The sequence below is a fragment of the Vigna unguiculata genome, chromosome 7, assembly GCF_004118075.2.
Source record: "Vigna unguiculata cultivar IT97K-499-35 chromosome 7, ASM411807v1, whole genome shotgun sequence".
NCBI lineage: Eukaryota > Viridiplantae > Streptophyta > Magnoliopsida > Fabales > Fabaceae > Vigna > Vigna unguiculata.
In genome coordinates this window covers 9,864,295-9,887,207 of record NC_040285.1, presented here as the reverse complement: position 1 = coordinate 9,887,207, position 22,913 = coordinate 9,864,295, and the positions used below count along the sequence as shown (strand labels likewise).

General features: G+C 32.3%; 2 protein-coding genes across 2 annotated transcripts; one reads left to right on the top strand and one right to left on the bottom strand.

Moving 5' to 3' along the window:
• The first annotated feature begins 8,783 nt into the window (after positions 1-8,783).
• On the top strand, positions 8,784-13,324 carry LOC114192183 (adenosine kinase 2-like). Its single transcript, XM_028081816.1, has 12 exons — positions 8,784-8,968; positions 9,200-9,253; positions 10,960-11,006; positions 11,134-11,165; positions 11,243-11,344; positions 11,422-11,489; positions 11,648-11,724; positions 11,839-11,936; positions 12,013-12,083; positions 12,166-12,232; positions 12,316-12,499; positions 12,894-13,324. Exons 1-12 carry the CDS (start codon positions 8,886-8,888, stop codon positions 13,034-13,036), a joined length of 1,026 nt encoding a protein of 341 aa, XP_027937617.1. The 5' UTR covers positions 8,784-8,885; the 3' UTR covers positions 13,037-13,324.
• Positions 13,325-21,181: 7,857 nt separating this feature from the next.
• Positions 21,182-21,798, bottom strand: LOC114189714 (auxin-responsive protein SAUR50-like). The gene has a single exon (XM_028078372.1). It carries the CDS (start codon positions 21,752-21,754, stop codon positions 21,386-21,388), a length of 369 nt encoding a protein of 122 aa, XP_027934173.1. The 5' UTR covers positions 21,755-21,798; the 3' UTR covers positions 21,182-21,385.
• Between the last annotated feature and the right edge of the window lie 1,115 nt (positions 21,799-22,913).

Here is a 22,913-nt window from a genome sequence, read left to right as displayed (position 1 = left end):
TTTAAATTGTTTCACTTTCTTAAGCCCGTTTTTTGAGTGGATGATAGATTTAGAGGAGTGGAAATGAGCTGATTTGAGGGAGAAGAAAGGTAAATAAATGTGAGAATTTTTAGATGAAGGGAGAAATGGTAAGAAATGAAGAGAAATGAAAAAAAAATTATGAAAGATGTTGAATGATTTGATTTATGAATGTATTATTATTATTAATATTAATATTAATATTAATATTATTTATATTTAATAATATTATTAGTATTTTTATTATTAAAATATAAATTTATTTATTATTATTAAATGCAATGCTTAATATTATTAATGATACTATTATTACTATATCATGTACATCAAACTATAAAAACTATAACACTTTCATGTCACAGGACTTTTCCGCTTTTCTTTGCAAATGAGGAAGGAAAGCCAGCAAAAAATAATAACGTCTCACTTTTATTTGAATAAGATAATTTAAATTTAGTGAATTTTAATTTTTTTTTCATAAAATATTTCAATTACAATCAAATTCAAAAAATATTAATATTGATCGTCTTTTGTAATCAATTTTGATTGATGTTTTTTTTTTCAAAGTTGTTGTAGATTTTTTTATTAAATGTTTGTAAAAATAATTTCTCAATTTATATTAAATAAGATTATTTTCATGTTATGAAATGTTAGATCAGGTCAAACTCAAGTAAAATAGAATTGAGTCAAGCTCATTCAAGGTTAAGTCGAGTCTTCACCGATCAAAATCAAGTCATGTTCACACAGGTTAAGTTAAGTTGGTTTAAGTTCAACTAGAGCCAAGTAAATCTTGGTCCCAATCGAGTCGAGTTGGTTGAACCTAGGTCAAGTCATAAGTTGGTCTAAGCCTAGGTTGAGCTGAGTCAATTTGATCCAAGATCAAGTAGAGTCGATTTGGACCCAATTTGAGTTAAGTCAGGCCAAGTACACATTCAATCGAGATGAGGTGGATCACCATTTATCTAAGTCCAGGTTGACCCATGTTTAGTTGAGTTTGAATTTTCAACAGGTTAACAAGTTAACTGCAGTAGTCTTAAACTGTAACTTATTCAATCAGTTGATTTATTTTTTAATTGATTGATTTCACTTATTAAATTAAGTGACATCAACCGATTGATTTTAAAATCAACCTATTGAATTTCGTAACAGTTTGACTATAAGTGATGTGATTTTCGAAAGAGAGGTAACAAGACCATTTTTTAGCGCGAAACCATTCTAGAAACCTTGAAATTCTCTCTCTTTCGTGATCATTCAGTTTGCAGCTGGTGAAGATTGATATTGGGTCAATTCTTGGAGCATTTTTTTTTGTGTGGTTGAAGCTTGGAAAAGGTGTTTGTGGTGGGCAGGGTTGTGCTACCACTGAGGTGTGATCTTTCTCAAGCTTTGTGTGTGTGCCTATTGATTTTCCAGGTCTGCAAGAGTTGTGATTCTTGTGTGATTCAAGAGTCTTTTGTGTGTGTTTTTGCTTATTTAGAAAGTGTAAGAGTGTAAACTTTATAAATCTTTTGAAATAGTACAAAGTTAAGCTCGGGTTGCCTTGAAAAACTAGATGTAGCTCAGGTTTGAGTAAACCAGTATAAAAATCTTGTGCATTAATCTTTTCTCTAACCCTTCTCTCTTGCATTATCATTCAAAGTTTAAAGAATTTGGATTTAAACCATCCTTTTGATATTCTTGAGTGTTGTGGTGGCATCTGCAACATTGAGCATGTATAACTCATTAAAACCTGTCTTGATTGATCTTTTACATTGTTCTTGCTTTAAATCACAAATCTACATTTTTGTAATTTTCCCAGTATTTCAATCGACTGTTTTGATTTAATCGATTTATTATACCAGTACAACATTTGTTTAGTAAAATCAATCGACTAACTATGTTTTTGATCGGTTGAAAGTGTACCGTCTAAAGGTGTTTGCATCCAAACTTGGTGATCAAATTGATTCAAATTAAAACAATTTTAAACCTTCAAAAGACATTCTATTTTTAACTAGCCAATTCAACCCCCCTTCTTGGGATTTCAACAATTTCAAAACTTACAAAACCTTCATCATGTTAGGTTAAGTCGAGTTGGCATAGGCCCAAGTCAAGCTTATTCAACTTAGATCTAGGTCAAGACAAGTTGGGGTGGGTCAACATTAATCAAAGTTAGGGTCGATCCACGTTCAGCCGAGTTGGGCTAAGCTCAAGTGAGTCCTAGTTTGATCAAGACTAGATAAAATCGAGCCTAGGTCAAGCTAAGTCGACCTTGTCCTAGGTCGAGTTGAGTATGCCCCAACTCAAGTTGAGCTAAGTTAACTAGGTTCAGGTCAAGCTAAGGTTGCTCAACCTCGATTAAATTGAATTAGCCTAAGCTGGTAAAGCCAAGTCAACCCAGGCTTAGTTTGGGTAGAGTCAATCTAAGTCCAAGCCAAACCAAGTCAGCCTGGGATCACATTTGGTTTGGTTGAGCTAGGCGCATGTTGAGTCAAGTTCGTTTGGGTCCAACTTGGATCAGAATCAAGTTAGGTCATGCTTAGATGGGCTAGAGAGAAGTTGAATCAGGTTTGGCCAAATTGAGTTTGTTGGCACAATTGACCTTAGTGCATGAATTTGATGAAGATAGCGCATGTGATCATGTGTTTTGATGAAAACTTAATAGATATTTGAAGTGACTCATTGTTGATCAAGCTTGGGGGTTATTGAATATGAAATTGACATGAAGATAAAAAAGCTTGAAGATTAGACTCAATTCATAGACTGTATGATGTAGTGTAGATCTCTTTGTCTTTTGTCTGTCCTTTTCAATATGTTAAAAAGGGTTTTAACAAGTTAAAAGGCTTGTTGCATATAGTTCTGGTATGAATGTATTCAATAAGTTGAATTGTTATGCAATCGGTTGATTTCACTTAAGTCAAGTGAAATCAACTGATTGTACGGACAAATCAACCAATTGAATTCACTTATGTGCAGACAATATTAATTGGTTTTTCAGATAATGAAGTAACTTTTATGGTTTTTGAGCGTGAAAATAGTGAAACCAATTTTGAAAACTCTCTTTCTGAATTTTACACAATGTGCAACTCGTGATTGAAGATCTTTGAGGTTGAACCAAGTGGAATGAATCAAGCTGAGGAAGACTCCTCTAAACCTGAGCCTATGGTCATTGAGCTTTACAATGCTATAGAGGAAATTGGCCATACCTACTCTCACTTTGAAAGAATGTTTCCCTTCCTTGCATTGTAGAATGTGTGATGCTCATTTTGGGACACATTTAGTTCATGGATTACACAATGTGCAGCTCATGATTTAAGATCTTTAAGGTTGGGCCAAGTGGAGTGAATCTAGCTGAAAATATACCTTTGAATTTGAGCTTATGGCCTATGAAAAGATACCTTCGGCTTGGTCTGACGCGTCTCGACCTGCGCATCTCGAGCTTCAGTCTGGGCTAGTCCATCCATTCCTACAGCCTAACCCAACTAAAAACTTAGAATGAAAATTTGGATTGGATATTTTGGATTTTCCATATTTGAAATCTAGATTCAAAGAATGGATATCCAATCCAAAAAATATATAACATGTAGATTAGATTGAAATGTAGATTGAATAAAATGGATTGAATTTTTTATAAAATTGAATCTTAAATGGATTGGATTAGAGTAAAAGTAGATCTGATCAAGAAAGTTGGATCTTTTGCCCACCCCTAACATTGATAGGATACTAATGAGTATGGATAATACTTGAATTTTTAAATTGGGTATGGGGACAAAGTGGTTGTTTACATGTCTGCCATGTTCATATCCCCAAACATGTTCAAATATTTGTATTTGCTTTCATGTTCCCATTTTAAATTATGAAAACACGTTTAATTTATTAGGCAATTGATGATTCATTATTTTCCCATATTTCATTGCCTTTTTGTGTTCATCTTTATGGATGTTTGGTGTTTAATTGTCTATTTTTAGTGCATTTTAATCAATTGGGCTTCATTAGGCCATTATTCCGAATTTTGATTAATTTGGTATTAAATGGTCTAATTTTCATTTCTAATTATTTTTGGGTATTTTGTGAAGCAATTTTGGAGCTTGGATGCTAATCATAAGATGAAAAGAGAGTTGTCACTTCATTTCCACATCATTACCACATCTGCATCATGTCAATTAGTTTGTCCACGTCATTGGGCCAACATTTTCAGCCCATAGTGACATTTTTGTAATTTTGCTGACCAAAATGATATTTTTGTAAATATGTGGATTTACGATGCTGTGACCACGAGTTTAGGTCTTCCTTTTCATGTGGCAGCCAACATCTTCTTCCTCAGACTCCATTTTCATGTTTCTTAGCTTTGGTTGGTGACCCATGGAGGTGTCTTCTTCATTTTTCACGTTTTAGCACTCATAATTAACGTTTTTATGCATTATTCACAACATCCATTGTGGATTTTATGTTTTTTGCACATTTGGTAGCTTGGGAATTTCATTTTCTAATTTTTAATGACTTGGAACAACGCCCATCTATGTGGTTTTCGTTTTGTATGATACAACAACCATTTTGGTTCCATTGAAGCTTTATAAATCTCATTTTAGTCTTGAATTGACATTTCCATATGATCCAACTTAGGGTTTGATGTTTTGTTTTGGTTGTTTATTTTTTTAAATGTTCTCCCATAAGGTATTTCAGTTTTGAAGTGTTTAATTGCTCCATTTTCATAGCTTTCTAAATTCGTGTATTGATTCCTTGATGAAAAATGCAATGAAGCTTTGAGGTTCTGTTGGTTTTGTTAATTCTGCCATCTCTTTATCTTAAATTTGTGGAGTGTATGTGGTTCATCTTTTTTATGCTTAATTTACAAATTAAGTGCATATGTTTGGGTTGGATTATGTTCATGCTTAATGTATGTAGCTTGGCTGTAATGAATTCATGTATGCATTGCTTAATTGCGTAATGGAACGGGATTGTAACTTTCGCTTAGTAGGTTATTGTCTAGTGGATTGAGAGTAGACAAAGGTGTTAATTTGGTGGCTATGTTAAGTGGACTTGTATTTGAATCAAGGAAATCAGTACGTTTTAATTACTGTTTCATTTCATTTAATCTGTTGTTAGCATTTAGTCAATTGAATCTGCCAACCCCCCCTTTTGTGTTGAATTGCATATGAAAAGCTTTGAATGAAAGGTTTGGTCATTGGAAGATGACCTTGGGTTAACTCCTGAGTATTGCATTTATATGTTCTATTTGGTTGGATACGACCTTGATCAACAATTCCTAAAATCGTATATTAACTTTTATTTAGTCATTGGTTTCGTAACTTATTTTTCTAAGATAGACATTTGATCATTTTTTTTATAACTATTTGACCTTTATCCAATTATTAGAAAAGAAAACATGTTTCATTTTGTTAATATTAGGTTTTCTTTACTGTGATATTTATTTTTTATAAAAATTATTTAATTAATATTTGAAATAATGAAGAGACAAACACATACACTACTATTCATATACTCATTTTTTAATGGGGATGGGGATAAGATGAAAACTTTATATGCATTAGGTATGAGGACGTGGATGAAGATTAACTTCGAAGATAGAGATGAGATAATCAAGCTCGCACTTGCCCAACCTTATTATCATTTCTATTGTCTCCTAGCCTTAAAGGAAGGTGGGGAAAATGCATAAAGATTTGTGATGATGTGGAGTTCAAACGTTTATTGTGAAGGAAATAACTATGTTGATAACCTTGTTAATTTTGAAATTCATAAGAAGTTTGAAATTCATATTAGGTTTTCCCTTTTATCACTTTTAAAAAATGAATCCATCCTTTATTCTTCATTAGTATAACTATTTGGAAAAAAAAAATCAAGACTAAAAAGTAAAATATTAAAATCTAATTAAATATTGAAATGTAATTATTAAAAGGGAAATCTATAATAAAACCTCAATTACAACCAGGTTATGACAAAATACATAATAGTTAACTTTTTCTTTTATATTCATAAAAAAATTAATATACAAAAGACTCATGAGATAAAAAAATACAAACTAGTATTTTTAGTATCAAGTGAGAGCAAGAGAGGTTACTTTTTTTTTTTTCTTCAGATGGAATAAAACATGTGAGAAATGAGAGCAAAAGTAATGAACTTTTGTTTAAATTGTTTTAACAAAAATAAAAAGGAACATGTGAAACAGTGAAAGATGAACATAAATGATAAGTAAATCAAGAGACAGAGGAAGAGAAAATAAAAAGATATCTTAATGGGTTTTTTTATTCTTTATTATATTTAATTTTATATTTTACTATTGATGACGTCCCAGCTCGAGATTAGTCACACCAAGTGTACTGGTTCGACTGTAGTACTAAGTGTCGTATTTACAAGGATTGATCAACTTCTATCAAGACTCATGATGCTATTTGGATTTGTAAAGTGATGTTGATCTAGAACTCGAAGTTAAAATCGAATAATTCAAGTGTATAAAACAAGTTGAGATTGGATTTCACTATTATGTTCTTGTGCATAATTACTGTTTTATTGAATTAACAAAGTTCATTCATTATTCTTTACTCCTGAAGAATGAACTCTTTGCATCAATGATTAAGACTCTTTACACTAGCTAAGTCATATAGGAACATGTCTGCCTCCTAATAGCCTTAAATGACTCAATTGGATCTATAAGATGAATTAGTTTTCGCATAACTCAAGCTATATATGCAACAAATGATTGATCAGTTCATCACACATGAAATGTTAATTTAATCACTAACTCCATGGAGGGTTTCTTCCTAGCTTAAACCCCTTTTGTGTTGTTCAATCACATAACTTTCTTCAATGGTGGGTTTCCTCCATGGTTGAGCTCCAGATTTTTGGTGCTTAAGGTTGCTTCATGGTGAAGTTTTCTTCTTGTGGCCTAGGCACCATCTTCTTTGTTTGAGTTGTGGAGGCAAAGTTTAAATCTTTTTAAAACGGCCTTTGAGTTGCTGAAGTTGTAATTCTAAGGCTCAAGTTGTTATGCTCTATTTCTTCTAATTTTGCATAAATTCATAAAAAATATAATAATTCGCCACTCATGTTTATATCTAAATGCTTTTGCTAAATTCTAATCAAAATGGAGTAAAATCCTCGATTTATGCAATATAATCAACCAAGATAAGTGTTGAATGCATGTGACAAATAGGTAAAATGAGCACTTATCAACTATTTACTAACATTAAATGACATGTTTTATAAAAAATCTACCTAATATACATATACAAAATTTTAGGTACATATACAAAATTTTAGGTAGTATGATCGAACTTTTCTTATTGCACCACATTTACCTTATACGTGAACAAATGATGTGAAACAATTGCACATTCCTTAATCATTAACAACATTGACCTTGAATATGTTTTCAAAGAAAATGTTTCAGAAATGCTGGACCTAACGACCATGTTGGTCAAGTACTCAACCTCATTATGTCGGTTAGACATTCTCTCTTAGTTGTCTAATGCAACTTTACTTCTAAGTAGAGACTTACTCGTCTAGAATAGTGATAGTTTTTGTAAACTTTAGTTTTAGTTGTATTTTATTTTATTCAATACTATATTAATTTTAAAGTAATTGTAGTGTTTAAATATTCAAAATTTAATTTTGTGTGTTTTAAAATATATGTGGTATCCAGTCTCCATAGGTTGAAAATAATTCACAGATTTTTCTTTTTATGTAGGTATCCAATGAGCAAATAGGTGCAGGTAATTTTTTTTTACGTGAATCAAATTGCAGGTAGACATTATTCATATCTAATGCGAGCCGATGTCATGTCTAGAACCTTATAAAATGTATAGAAATAAATATCGAATAAAGGTGAAAGCACGCATAACAAAAGTAGAAGTTGTTGAGTAGATATCCCAGTTTTTTTAATTAGAAGATATATATCCAAGCCCAACTTGAGAAATCCATTATGGCAATTGATTTTATTATTAGTAGATTATATATATTGTATATATTTTGTCTTTTTTTTTTCTTCATCTTCAACTTCCAAAGGAATTCCAAGTTTGTGGTAGGTGCTAGTCATTGCTGAAGTAGGTGATAGGCGATGTCTTATTAACTGCCATTGCAATTTTAAATCATTTTCATTTTGAATTTTGTTTCACAAAAAAATGCAAATGCATTTCGGGTAGTCAAATAGTAATATCAATTGACATTTAAAAGTAAAATAGTGACCTACGAGTTGAAAATTAGGGTATTGTGTGTGGTGCGCCATACACTTTCCACTTTGGGCCCCAACCTGGTTGGTGGAATTAGACCAGGGATTGGTGAGGTTCCAGATCTAAACATCACAATAAAATAACAATAATAAAAATTCTATATTAAAATAATATTTTTTAGTCAAAATTAATACCATTGCATTAAAAATTAATACATTCATGAAAATTGACGTACTGCAATAAATGTTTTGAGGTAAAAGAACTTTACAATTCTTAAAATAATTAACTTCTCAATAGTTTTCTTACATTTTATTTTTAAATTAGGAAATCATAATCATGCACAACCCGATATTAAAGTATAGTATCTACTGGTATAATCTCTGATTTGAATATTTTATTATACTTATACAGAACATAAAAATCTAATTCAATAAATTTTCTATATTAATTTTGTCGAACAGTCCCAATAATTTAATTCCCTCGCTACTGACAGAGTAATAAAACACCCTTTATCGTGCGAATCCCACCAATCCCACAAAGCCCGGTTAGCCCAAAAAAATAAAAATAAAAAACAAAAAAAAAAGAGAGCAAAAGCGCCTATAAAAGAAAGCAACATGTTCACATTCGTGTAGATCTGCATCTCATTCGTTCACTCCCACTTTAACCACTCTTCGCATTTCTCTTCTCTCTGTTTTCTCCTCTCTCGCATCAATGGAGTTGGACGGCGTTCTCCTCGGAATGTGTAACCCTCTCCTTGACATTTCTGCCGTCGTCGACGACGATTTCTTGCAACGGTTTGTTCCTCACATTTCCCTATCTTTAAATCACTGTTACTGTCAATGAGTAATAATATTAATAGTTATTTATTATTAATGATGATGTGTTGCGGAATATTGCTATTCTGAGCTTAGAACTAATAAGAACACTGTTGGAGAGGTTTATTATGTGATTGATGTGTAAATCTGAAAGAAAACGAGATACGATGGATCAGATCTAACGCTTATTGTTCTGTTTCTGTGTAACAGATATGGTATCAAGTTGAACGATGCGATTCTCGCCGAGGATAAGCACAAGCCTATGTAAGATTTTTCTCTTTTCCTTTGATATCTCTCTGCAACTTGTCACGCGTAGCCACTGGAATTTGTTATTCGTTCTGTGTATATCAACTGAGCCCTTGTTTGTTTCAATTTTATTGGTTGAATGAGTGGAATGTTTCTATACAAGAACATATTTAAAAGCTCTTGTAATTGTTAGATCAGTTTTCCGGGTAAAAAAGTTTAAAACACATGCTTACAAAAATTAGTTTATGTGAAGTAAGAACGTTGTTTTACTTGTAAATTCACGCTTGGTTTGAAATGGACTGAGTTTGAGATTATTGCACTCAAGTTTATAGATTCATGCACTTCAATTCTTTGTCTTTTTAACTTTTCCTATTTTATCAGGTGTCGGTGTGACTTAAATTATGGAAAATAGTTTTATTTTTTTCATAATAAACAAGTACTTACTACAATTGCTTTTCTCTTAACTATTGAAAGAGTTTCTTGAAAAAAAGCAAAACAAAAAATGTTGTACTACTAAAGGTGATTCTCTTTTTAAAGAGAGGCTTAATATGGAAATTAAATCTACGTAATATATTCAAAACATATAAGCATAAAATGCATTTTCATTTAACAATTAGGGGGATTTATAGGAAGATTTAAAACTTTTCTACCTTTCCCAACCAAGTGTGTTTGGTTAAACATTTCATACAGATTATAGATAAATATTAGTAGATGAAGTTTTGATTAAATTATTTTGATATTAGTATTTCACAACAATGTATCCAGATGAAATTATATTTTTACCATTTTACATCTTAAAATAAAAATAGAAAACGCTAATATTCAAACCCTCTGTATGACTTTGATTTTTGGATTTGATTTTACCGTTACACTTTTTTGGATTATTGATGTAATGTTATACTTGTTTACTATTGTTTTATTGATTAAACTATTTATTTTCATTTATAATAAGGTATTTATTTTTTATTGAGAAACAATAATTATTTTTAATTATATTAAAGAACAAATTGTTACACAAATATTACTTGAAATTTAAATATATTAAAATATTATAATATATTAAAAGTATAAATTTATAATTATTGAAGATATATAATTACCTACTACTAATATTTGTTAATAATTAATCATGTCCTTAATGTTATTTTACTACTTTCAACTTGTTGATTGCTAGTTTTACCAAACTTTTTCTCTTCAGTTAATCTTACCAAACATACTCCAAAATTGAGCTGGATTCATATATACTGCTATCATTGTTCATTGTCTGAAAACATGAGAGACAAAGGAATTTGTGTCGGTTGATTGGCGATTCTATTAACCTACTCTTATTCTGGTACTGAGTGTGGCATTTTCGTAATTTCATATACATATTATTAATATGATGTGGTTCTAGTCCTTGGGATGTATAAAATCGGTATACCCACTTCTTATCCGTTGTGCTCTCTGCTAATGCTTTATGCTAGAATGTTGTTCTGGAAAATCACAAGTTTTACCTGTCTCTTTTACTAAATACTCAATGTACATATTTTTATAAAATTTTAAAATTAAGAACTTGATGTAAAAACTAGTTAGATATTCAGTCTCCAGATCTTGTAAGATTTTTAGCTTTCTCTCCTGATTTCATTTTTTTTTCTGAGCTAGTATTTTATTGGAGGATATTTTCTTTTTAGGATAAGATTTTATTTTATTTTTAATATTTTCATGTGATCTGACAATCGTCTCAGGTATGAAGAATTATCTAGCAAATCTAATGTGGAGTACATTGCTGGAGGTAATAGACTTGATCCAAATTATTGGATTTTTAGTCACATATTGTAGCTTTACTAAAAGAGCGGGAGAGAAAAAGGATGGAGGTGAACATTTCATATTAACGATTTTTATAATTTTCTCATTGGCAGGTGCTACTCAGAATTCAATCCGGGTTGCTCAGGTATGTACTTTCTTGTATGTAGTGAGCTGAGTCTGCTTTAGTTGTGTAACTAATCATTTGCTTTCACCTCATAACAGTGGATGCTTCAAGCCCCTGGTGCCACAGGGTACATAGGTTGCATAGGAAAGGACAAATTTGGGGAGGAGATGAAGAAGAGATGTTCACTTGATGGTGTAAATGTAAGTTTATCTTTTGATTTGTCTTACCGCTTAGAAATCCATTTCTGAAATTAACTTTTTATTCATTCAACAATCAGGTTCACTATTATGAAATCGACACCGCACCTACTGGAACTTGTGCTGTTTGTGTGGTTGGTGGTGAAAGGTCAGACGATCAAACTTTCCTTGACTTTTTATTCTACTTATTATAGAAATCAGTAATTATATTTTATGTTTTTTCTTAAATAGTGTACTTCAGCTTAACGTATATTTGATCGCGAAACAAGTATATGAAGCCTTTTATTTGATTGCATCTAAATACAGGTCGCTTGTTGCTAACTTATCAGCTGCAAATTGCTATAAGTCGGAGCATTTGGTCAAACCAGAAAATTGGGCCTTAGGTACCTTGTTGATATCCAGAAATTTGGTTAACTTACCTTAGAGTGTCCTTTTCTATCTCATATACCTGAATAATCTAGATGACTGACATTTGTTATCGTGTGTTTTGTGAATAGTTGAAAAGGCCAAGTACTACTATATTTCTGGTTTTTTCCTCACCGTATCTCCCGATTCCATTCAATTAGTTGCTGAACACGCAGCTGCAAATGGCAAGGTTAGATATGATACGAACTTGGCATTCTCATCTTACTAGCAGTTTCTGGGAATAACTATTCCATTCCTGTATGCAGACCTTCATGATGAACCTTTCCGCTCCCTTTATCTGTGAGTTCTTCAAGGATGCTCTGCTGAAAGTGCTACCGTAAGGATCCTTCACCCTTTAATTTTAATAAAGAAAAAAATTTCATATGGATTTTATTAACGCTGTCCATTCTTGGATTCAGATATATGGACTATGTTTTTGGAAATGAGACTGAAGCAAGAACATTTTCCAAAGTTCAAGGCTGGGAGGTAATTCAGCAGATCGGAAGGCTTGCAGTTTTTGTTTGAAGTTATAATTTGTTACGTATTTTGACTCTTTTCCTATTGACTAGACTGATAACGTAGAGGAAATAGCTTTAAAGATTTCCAAGTTGCCAAAGGCTTCGGGAACACATAAAAGGATTACCGTTATCACTCAAGGTGCAGATCCTGTCTGTGTTGCCGAGGATGGGAAAGTGAAATTGTACCCTGTGATATTATTACCTAAAGAGAAATTAGTTGACACAAATGGAGCAGGTACACAGTTCTATTCTTTTCAGTGTTTAGACTTTAAGCAAAGTTGTATGTACAGTTGAGTTTATGGGCAATTATTGTAAAATGCGCGCAAGTTATAGTTTCCTCGTTTTCTGTATGTTTTGTATTTCTTTCCTATTCTTCATTGTAAATAATTGTTGTTTCTAAATAATTATTACAAATTATCTATTGTTTTACGATACCAGACATATAGCTATATTATGTTTTTTAGAAATATTCATATAGCTATATTATGTTTTTAGATAGATTCAAGCAATACTAATCTCTCCTGCTAAGATACTGTGGTGGGAATATGGATATTGCAACAAACATGGAAAGAGCCAAAATGTTTGAGGAAACTTGTTAAATTGATAATGTACTTTTGTTGTTTTTGTAGGAGATGCGTTTGTGGGAGGATTTCTTTCACAATTGGTTAAGGGGAAGCCCATTGAAGAATGCGTGAGGGCTGGGTGTTATGCTGCCAATGTTATCATCCAAAGGCCTGGCTGCACGTACCCAGCGAAACCTGACTTTCATTGAGTGATTCCTCCTTTTCTGCCACCACTATGAATTTTTTTTATCATTGAGAAGGATTTTAATAGCCACACTCTAACTGGTGTGGGGTTTTTGAACCCCTGATAGGGAAAATAGCGTGAAAATGTTGCAGGAAGAGATGAAACGAGAATAAGTTTATGTATTTGAAGTTCGATCAAGGCATCAATACTCATATTGCTGTTTCTGATCGTTATTTTTCCTTTTTGGTTGCGTTTTATAATGTTTTGTATCCCTACCAGGGCACCTGAGTCTTAATTATGTTGTTTGTCGTTATCCCCCTTCTTTCTATTTTTTTCCTTTATTTATCTTTTATCACTTGTTTTTTGTTTAATAATATAAAATTGGTTCGCATTTCGTAGTTGTGTTTTACTCTTGAGGAACGCAGTCTTTGGTGCCAGTATTTGAATTATACATGTGTGCACTTTGCCGTGTTGATTTAAGAAATTGGGTTTTCTGTAAAAGAAATGCATTCTTAATAGGTTATGTGAAGTGTTAATGATTGAATTTAACATATGAATATTATACTTGTATTTTTATAAGTAATGTTTTTCAATTAACTAAAAGAATATATATTTTATCATTTTCAAACCTTTTATAACAAAAAAACAAGACGTGAAAATGAATTAAACTTATATGATATCAATGTAATTGATAAAAATGGATAGCAAGATGGAATGTGATGAAGAAAATTAAAAAGGGAAAAATGCTTTACAAAATAAAGGATAGAGGACATATATCATTTTGTCTAACGATTGTTTATCAATCTTTTTATTCATTTTTTTCCAAGATATCATATATTTGAAATGATTGGTTTCTAAATCACTATTTCTTTTGCTTATTTATCTTCGGTGAGACATAATGTCGTTTAAGCGTTTTTAAATTTCATGTTTTATACTCTAATTATTTTACTCAAATTTTTTAGCGAATTTCATTTTAAATGCTTTCAAGAGTTATTCTTATATCAAGAGTTATTCTCGCATTCATAAAACTTAAAATTAAGACACAATATGAATTTTTAATAATTTTTTCCTCCAATATTATTGTGACATGCTAAATATAATTTCCCACACAAACTTAAAATCATACATTATTATCATTACAATTTTTGGTCATTACTATTCTCAAAGCTACCTCTATACAAATAGTTTCCTTATGATTTTACTAGGAAGTTAATTTTGGTACTAGGACTTCACATAAAGAAAGTCAATTTTTTCCTATCTTTCTCAAATATTGGCTAGATAATTTCGCCTCAATCAACTCATGTCCATCCCTTAGTTTCTCAATCATTCACATTTGAAGAGTAGAATGTCTATACACTAGACTAGATGATAACGTTCCCTTCCAATTTCTCAATACCCATTTCAAAGTCTCCTAATGAGCATGTCAAAGATTTGTTATGAACTTGCTAACCATACTAACAACATGGGTTAGATTTGTCTCATGGGATCAAGATCCTTCGTTTCAAACTCTGAGTTTAATTTTTCTTTGAGCTTCTTCAATTTATTTTTGTATTGGTTGGCTATAAGGATATCATCTGCATATAAGAGTAAGAATATCACATGCTCTTCTTCTCTTTTTAGGACTTAGACACAACTATCACAACTACTACTATGAAACTTTGTCTGCCTTAGGAAGTCATCAAATCTCTTTTACCATTGTCACAAACATTTCTTCAAGTTATACAATGATTTCTCCAACAGACACACCCTTCCATCCTCAACAAACACTCAGGTTATTGCATGTACACAATCTCTTCCAATATTCCATGCAAAAAAGTTCTCTTCACATCTTACTAGTCCAACACGAGATTGAACCATTTAACAATATACATCAAAATTCGTAAAGAACAATGTTTTACCATAAGTGAGAAGATCTCATTATAGTCTAACATATTCACTTGTGTAAAAAATTTTGCCACCCTTGTAGCCTTGAACTTTTTTCCCTTTACACTCGATGTTATCTCCTTCTTGAACACCCACTTGTATCTTACCACCTTATGGTTTCTTGGTAGATCAACAAATGTATATATGTGGTTTTTCCTTGGAGATTTAATTTCCTCTTCCATGGCAACATGTCACTATTGACCTCCTGCACCTTTTATAGCCCTATGAAAGTTTCTTGGCTTTGGATCATTTATCCCCTTAGTTGTTGTTAAAGGATAGATGATAAGGTCAACATATCCAAACATTTGTGTAGGTTTGATTGTCCTCCTCTTTCTATCACACGTATATTGATAGGCATAATCTACCTTTGTATATCTATGCCTTCTTGAGTTAGAGGTAGAAGGTTGGTTTGCATTGTTTGATGACCATCGTTTGACACTTCTAGACAGTCTAGTCCATCACCAAAAGACTCCACCTAAACATGAGCTTTATCCTTCTCTTTCGTTGGATCTTTGCACATCATAGTCATTTAAGTATCATCAAATGTGATATCCATGTTTACAAAACATATAGCCTCTCTAGGCTCTAACCTCCACATTTTATACCCATTCACACTTTTTACATATATAATGAAGATATACCTCTCAACTTGTGCTTTTAAATTATCCTTCTTGACATATGAAAATACCAAGGCGCTAAACACCATAAGATTCTCATAATTTGCAAGTCTTCCACTTCATACTTCCATAATAGGCTTGTAATTTATAGTAGATGGTGAACTCTTATTTATCAAGTAGATGATATTTTTTGCAGCTTCTCTCCTTAAGAACTTAGGCAATCCAACTCCTAGAAACATACATCTCACCTTATCAAAAATGGTTTTGTACATCCTCTTAATCTACCCATTTTGTTGTGGTGTATCCACAATTGTCTTATGCCTCTTTATACCTTTTACCCTATAAAAATCATTGAATTCCCTTGAAATGAACTCCAATTCATTGTGTGTCATTAACACTTTTAGTTTAGCGCCTTATTATTGCATACCATGGTGTGTCACTCCTAAAACATTTGAAAAGTCTTAGACTTACTTTTCAAGTTATAGAACCACACCCTCCTCGAATATTTGTCTATGATGATGAGAAAATAAGACCTTACACCATCGGTCTAAGCTCTAATTGAATCCCACAAGTTTCCATGAGACGTCTTGATTCTGCCAAAATTGCATAAGTTCACGTTTTTGGAAATTTCAAGAAACCGCCTAGCGGCGTTGAAGACCTGCCAAGCGACACATGCCTTCACAACCCATTTTCTGGGTTTTTGTTCTGAACTGCTTGGCGGTAGAGTGTTGTCCGCCAGGTGACGCGAACTGGCTTAACCAGTTTTTCTGGTTTCTTGAGTTTCTTTGATGTTGGTGATGCTTGGATGGGGTCTCTACATAAAATTGTATGATTATCTATGTATTTACATGTTTGAGATGGTATGATTTGATGATAATTGTATGAATATGGCCATGATTGGGGATTAGGGTTCATGTGGGAATTAGGAATGAGGAAATATGTTTCTGGCTTCGATTGGTGTACTTTTTTTTTTTCATGAAAATGATATTAATTGGAACATACATGAAATATAAATCTTTGATTGAATACTAAAGGAATACCAAAATGCGTGACCAAATTTGTGATTGGGGAATTTGGGGTTCGTACAGGTGTAGGGAAATCTGGGCAGAACCCAGAATTGTATGCATCGCCAGGTGGTGCATGAACTACCGGCAAGCGACACATCAGTGTAGCAAGACATCCTAATTTCGTTCTATGATTTGCATTCTTGGGGGATTTATCTGGTAATTTTATGTATAATATGGGTTAATTGAGCAGAAGGTGTGGGAAGAAAACCCTTGCATGTAAGATGATTAAGTCCATATATAATGATGTGATGAATGGGATTAAATGTGTGTAAACGTAGGGCTGCTTGGAGTGAAATGTGTATAGTGTGTGTTTTGGACATTGTCATGATGTGCAGATTTGAATGTAGGCTGAAATTCATTGTGGCATGTCTAATGCCAGTTTTCGCCTAACGACGTGTGTGAAGCGCCCGACAATTTTGGGTGCAGAGTTGGATTGCGTGGAGGATTCTACACAGCTTTGGATGGAGGTCATAAAACAATGATTTGATGGGACCTAGTTACGAGTGGAGCTTGTATTAGGGTAACACGTGACCACTAAAGGTTGTAGTCTGGTAGTTTTGGAAGTCCAGTGGAGTGTGCGAGATCGTGGCTCGTACAGATAGGTTCCGAAAGATTGCCCTCCTCGGTATTATCTAATAAGTTTGGTTGTCTTTGGACAAATACAGACTACGGTTCGTATTGGGAAACTTCACTTGGTGTTGCGGATTGTGGTCGTGACAAGATTATTCCTATATATGGACTATAGGTGGTGGCTATATCGGAGGGACAAGTAGACACCTCTAACAACAAATATCGACCAATGTAATCATCAAATGGTGTAGAATTAAAAGGTGTCCAGGGGAAGATGTGAATGTTGGGTTTGACAGTTGAGGTTGTTATTAGAGTTATGGGTTTTAAATCATTAAGTTATTGTGTATTGTATTTCTTTTTATTTGAGCTCACTTTATCTATGTGTGTTTGACGATGATCATGTAATTTGTTACATGGGAGCAGATGTTGATGCAGGTGAGCACGTGGATACTTAGAGCTGGAGTGGGGTCCGTATGGAAGTTTTTACATGGCAATATTTTTATGGATTATTTTTGTAATCAGTACTATGAATCATTTTATATTTGTAAGAGTTGAACGTATTTCTGGATTTTATCTTTTGACGCTTATAAACTAAAGTTTTAATTTTTCCCGCGTTTTTGGGAAAACACCTCATTAATAAATGTAGTTTATTAATATTTCTATTATTTTTTAATCTTAAATAAGTAATACCCATTAGGATGTTACATTACCCCACCTTCTTTCAATTCCAAGGTCTCAAAAATATCCTTCACTAGACATATGTCATAAGTGCATCTTGAATCCATGACCTAACTCCTCTGTGTATTAGACACAGATGCCACCAACACCCTAGCAAACTTGTAGCTACCAAATGCTACAACATCACTAAATTCTTTCTCGAGTTCTTGACTTTCTGATTTTTCTTCTTCTATGGACAACTTAGCTTGAAGTGACCTTTCTTGATGTAGTTATAACACTCAACATTTTCAAACTGTCTAATGCGTATTACTTTGACTTCTTCCCTTTAAAATCCTTTTCTTTGTTCCATTTGACTTAGACACATTCAAACTCAACCCATTATCCTCTCTCTTAAACTACTGGAACTTTTGAAGCTTTTTAGTTCTTATTGAGGTATGCATCTCCTTAGGAGCAATGTTTGCTCCTTCCCAAACAATAAAGCATCTTGAAAATATTCATACTTCTTAGGCGAGATGTTAAGGAGTAAATCATTATCCTCATCCTCAAGCTTCACCTAAATGTTCCCTAAATCATCCAAAATCTTCTCAAAATCCACTAGCTACTCCACCAACTATCTCTACTCGGTTGTCATAAACAAATATAGTTGTTGCTTCAAACAAGATCTTTATACCAAAGATTTAGTCACATAGAATGATTCAAGTTTCACCTATATCAATACAATAGTATTCTCCTCAGCGACTTCCCTCTGTCTCTTATCACCAAGACACTTGGCAATACTGGCTTTGTTGACCATGTTAGCCTTTTCCTTTGATACATAGACACTAGCTTATTTGTCTCAACCTTCAAAGCCTAAGCATAAGTTTGTTTTAGCAATATGACCTCCATCTTAATTCTCTGAAATCCAAAATGTTTCTCCTCGAAAAACTTCTTGATGTCAAATTTGGTGGCCATTTCTTCAAATTCTTAATTTTTTTTTCTTGTTTCCACAAACGACGCCAATTGTTGGGTTCTTAATAATAACAAGTTTGAAAACACATAACCAAGATTATAAGAAATTACTTTATTATCACTAGAAGAGTCTATACATAAAGAGTCTAACAAAATTATAGTGTATTGTTGATCATTATCATTTTAGAATCAAATTAAGAGTAATTATATAATGCATTGCACTAGTTGTGCATTGCTTAGAACCGAGTTGTTTTCTACACAAAAAAATTGGCAAAAAAGAATATAGATACAGTTAGTCAATCAAAAATCGTCTCCTAACGAATTTAATAGTCATCTCAATATTTCATATTATAAATTTTTTTGCAAAAACAAAATTAGAGATAACATCAAATTAATAGAGAGCTTTGGTCATAAAGACAATATTTAAATAGTGAAAATAAAATGATAAAAGAAGTAGATTGATTCTCCAATTCATTCATAGTTAATTCTTCATCGATTATCAAATAATTATCATTCATCTAAGTTCCAAACATGATCAAATTAATCAGAAAAACATCAATTAATTAATTGAGTATCTCTCACCTTCCAAACATTTGCCATTCAAATTTATATCAATCTATCCCATCAATTAAGAAAATAAGAGATTATCAAAATTAAGCAAACTGACAAGAACTTCAATTAAATCATGTGAGTTCAAACGCAACCCTAAAAAAAAATTAGAATTCAAAAGGAAGAGACAATATAGTGTCTTTATTAACTTATTAAGTATCTCTTACGTTTTAAAGCATATAATATCAAGTGCATATCTCCATCTTTTTTATATTAGATACTTTGAAAGGAAAGTTTTAATCATTCTTCAAATTGCATTTGTCTTTTTATAATTAAGGAAATAAATCACACAATATCTTAAATCACAACTTGAGAATAATAACTTGTTTCTATGTTTAGCATCCACACCTTTTCTTAATAAAATCACTCAATTTAAATATTCAAATATTCAAATTCAAATTAATCACACTAAGTAGGCTTGACAACTTTAATAGTACAAAAAATATAGACACTTAAGAGATACTTGTGTTATCAAATGCTTCTAATTCTACTAAGACTCTTTTGAATCGTCTAATGTATCGTTTAATAAGTCGTGTGATAAGGCTCAAAACCTTACTTTTTAATAAAAAATTCAACAAGATCTCACTTAACCCCATTTAAGAGAATTCCAAATTAAAAAATGAAATTAATCTCAATATAGTCCAAAAAATCTCATATTAGACCGTATGATAAAATTGTACTCATCAACTTTCTAAGTTCATAATGGTCTCCATATATAGAACCTAAGCCTAGGAAATAATAAAAACCGTTCAAATAAAAATTATTAATTAAAATGGTTAAGATAAACACACACTATACATTTAACTAGTCTTAACACTACTAAATGTCACAATTCTAAGCATATTGCTCATAGGAGTTAGTGCTTTTTATTATTTCATTACACGTACGTTATAATTACTCATCAATCATCGCATCTTAAACTACATAACAGTCACAAATAAATATGTTAATATCTTATTTGATCAATTTTAATTTAATGTACTAAATAATTTTTTAGTTAAATATGTTTTTTATTTTCAAATTATTATAAAAAAATTATTTTATCTCTAAAGTAAATTACAAATTATCCCCCCGTCCTTATATTTTATAAAAAAATCTACAGACTAAATACTTTATAATTTATTAATAAACTAAACATAATTTTCATAATAATTTAAAAAAAAACAAACATATTTAATCTATAATTTTGTAGTATATATTCGTATATATAACTAATTTTAGACTTTGGATTGAACAGCTCCCATTCCTTCCACTGAAATTACTTTCTTTCTCTCTCTTTTTCAGCTTCCTTTCTAGTTAAGAATATGATATATATATATATATATATATATATATATATCCCCATATACCTTAGTTATCTTTATTTATTTATCTCTCACTGCTCGCTTACTGATTATTAAAAACAATAAGAAAGAGTAAAGGGATAAGTGAGACACGAATTTGGATTCTTACTGATCTTGAATTTTTAAAATATAATACTTTTAAAGGATCAATACAGTATAGTTTTAATTTTCGGCAGATAACAACACCAAAAAAAACTCAATAGAAAATCTGTACTCGTGCACCTGATACATGGCTTCATGACAACCCTTCTCACTTCTCCATTTCTAAATGTGCCTTACCTCCTCTTCACCACTACCAAATCTCATTTTCCTTTCCTCAATTCACAAATTCCCTCTAAATAAATCAATAAAAATGTAACAACTTATAATATGAATTAAACTTAATTTTATTTTTTTCTACAATACTGGTTGGAAAATTTATGCCAAGGGGTAGAAGAACACTCTCTCTTCTTGAATTCACCAAGAATGACATCAGTGACACTTAATCGTGCCTCAACCTACTTACAACACATTATGATATATATAATTAAGGTGGCTACTCATATTATATCAACATGGTTAGAACTAAGAATCTGAACAACATGGAAACAAAGAATGTTTCAGAAGCGATTTCTGTTTCTCAGAGACACAGACACACCGGTTGGTTCTGTGGGGAGCTAGCACATCGAACAACACTGAGAAAGAGGTGTTCATCGCAGGGAATGCAGAGTTTTGAGTCTGCAATGAAATCGTACTCTTCCTGAGCTTGATCCAACAAGGCCCTGAAGAGTGGATGATGGAGCAAACCAATCTTGATCACATATCTCTTGTGCTTCTCTCCCACATACACAACCAAGTGGCCCTTTGGAACATCACTTGGAATATTGGAACACCCTTCACGAAGAGAACACCACCAACCCCTTTCACAGCATTCCTCACAAGATATGCACTTGTTCAGGCACATTTTCTTGCACTTGTTCAGACACCCTCTGAGAAATCTTGACTTCATAGTTTCCTTCAAGAGAGAGAGAAAAAGAGAGAGAAGAAGATGATTCAAAGTGCAGTGAGTGTTTGAGGTGGTAAGTGATAAGGTATATATAATTGTGGCATGGGAAGAACCAATGATCTGAAGCATTAAATGGTTGACATGATTGGTAGCCTATGCTATTTGCTACTAATATAATTATGGAGATCAACATTTATATTATTATTCAACTGTGCCAGTTATTGATACGTAGTTGCTGACTTTGTTGCTTACCAATGTATATATTTCTCTGATACGAAACTGTACGAACATGCATGGCAATTCGCAATATATATATTATCTCTATGTGTGTATAAAATATGATCAAAAGTATGGGTGATTAATTAACATGAATCCTAGGAAGTAAAGGTTCTGTCTTTCTCTGCAATTCTCCAAAGGGTGTTCTTAATCACTGTTGTTTTTCTTGTTTTCGAATTTCTGAGTGTAACATATGTATCAGGCCCCACAAAGATAAGATAAGTTTCTTGGAGGAAGTGCGAGGGCACTTATTTCATATACACAGGTATGGATAAAAGATACAGCCACTTTCTTTAGATTCAGAGAAAGGCTTCAACTTTTGGGAGTCGTAATCGTTGAAAACTTTTGTACTGTCAAGTATTTTTGTACTGTGACAACTGGTTCAGTGCCACAAAGTGGATCGTATATATATATATAATATGATAATGTACAAACTGGTGTTAATGGGATTAAGATCTTCTCAGGAAGTGGAGCTACATGGTTATCAACAATTCCAATGAGTTAATTTGTAATTAATGAGCCACTTTTTTTTTCTTTTCACTTTATCAGTGGCTTTTTTCTTGTTGGGATGTGAATTTATTATTCCCTTTTGGATTGGTCTTAGCTCACTACTTATACATGTTGAGTTATCTTTTAAATTAGTGTGCATGCTGCTAAAGCATTGTTTTTGTAAGGACTAAAGAGGGTACTGTCCGTACAATTTCCTAACAATTCTGCATATGGATTTGGGATAAGTTGCACTGTTCCCTCCATGGCTCGCAGAATTTCAGGAAATGGGCTACACATTGCATAAGGGATGGAACCAAATATCTTTGCTTGCAGAGAAGAGAATGGAAGTCACAGTTTTTACACTTGAAACTCTGACATTGTGTAGATGTGACAATTT

Bases quoted from the DNA above. Each gene is read 5' to 3' on its own strand.
- LOC114192183 (XM_028081816.1), top strand. From the start codon at position 8,886: ATGGAGTTGGACGGCGTTCTCCTCGGAATGTGTAACCCTCTCCTTGAC. The intron at 11,725-11,838 runs GTACCTTGTTGA...TTTTGTGAATAG, and splicing joins ACCAGAAAATTGGGCCTTAG to TTGAAAAGGCCAAGTACTAC. The intron at 11,937-12,012 runs GTTAGATATGAT...TCCTGTATGCAG, and splicing joins ACGCAGCTGCAAATGGCAAG to ACCTTCATGATGAACCTTTC.
- LOC114189714 (XM_028078372.1), bottom strand. From the start codon at position 21,754: ATGAAGTCAAGATTTCTCAGAGGGTGTCTGAACAAGTGCAAGAAAATG.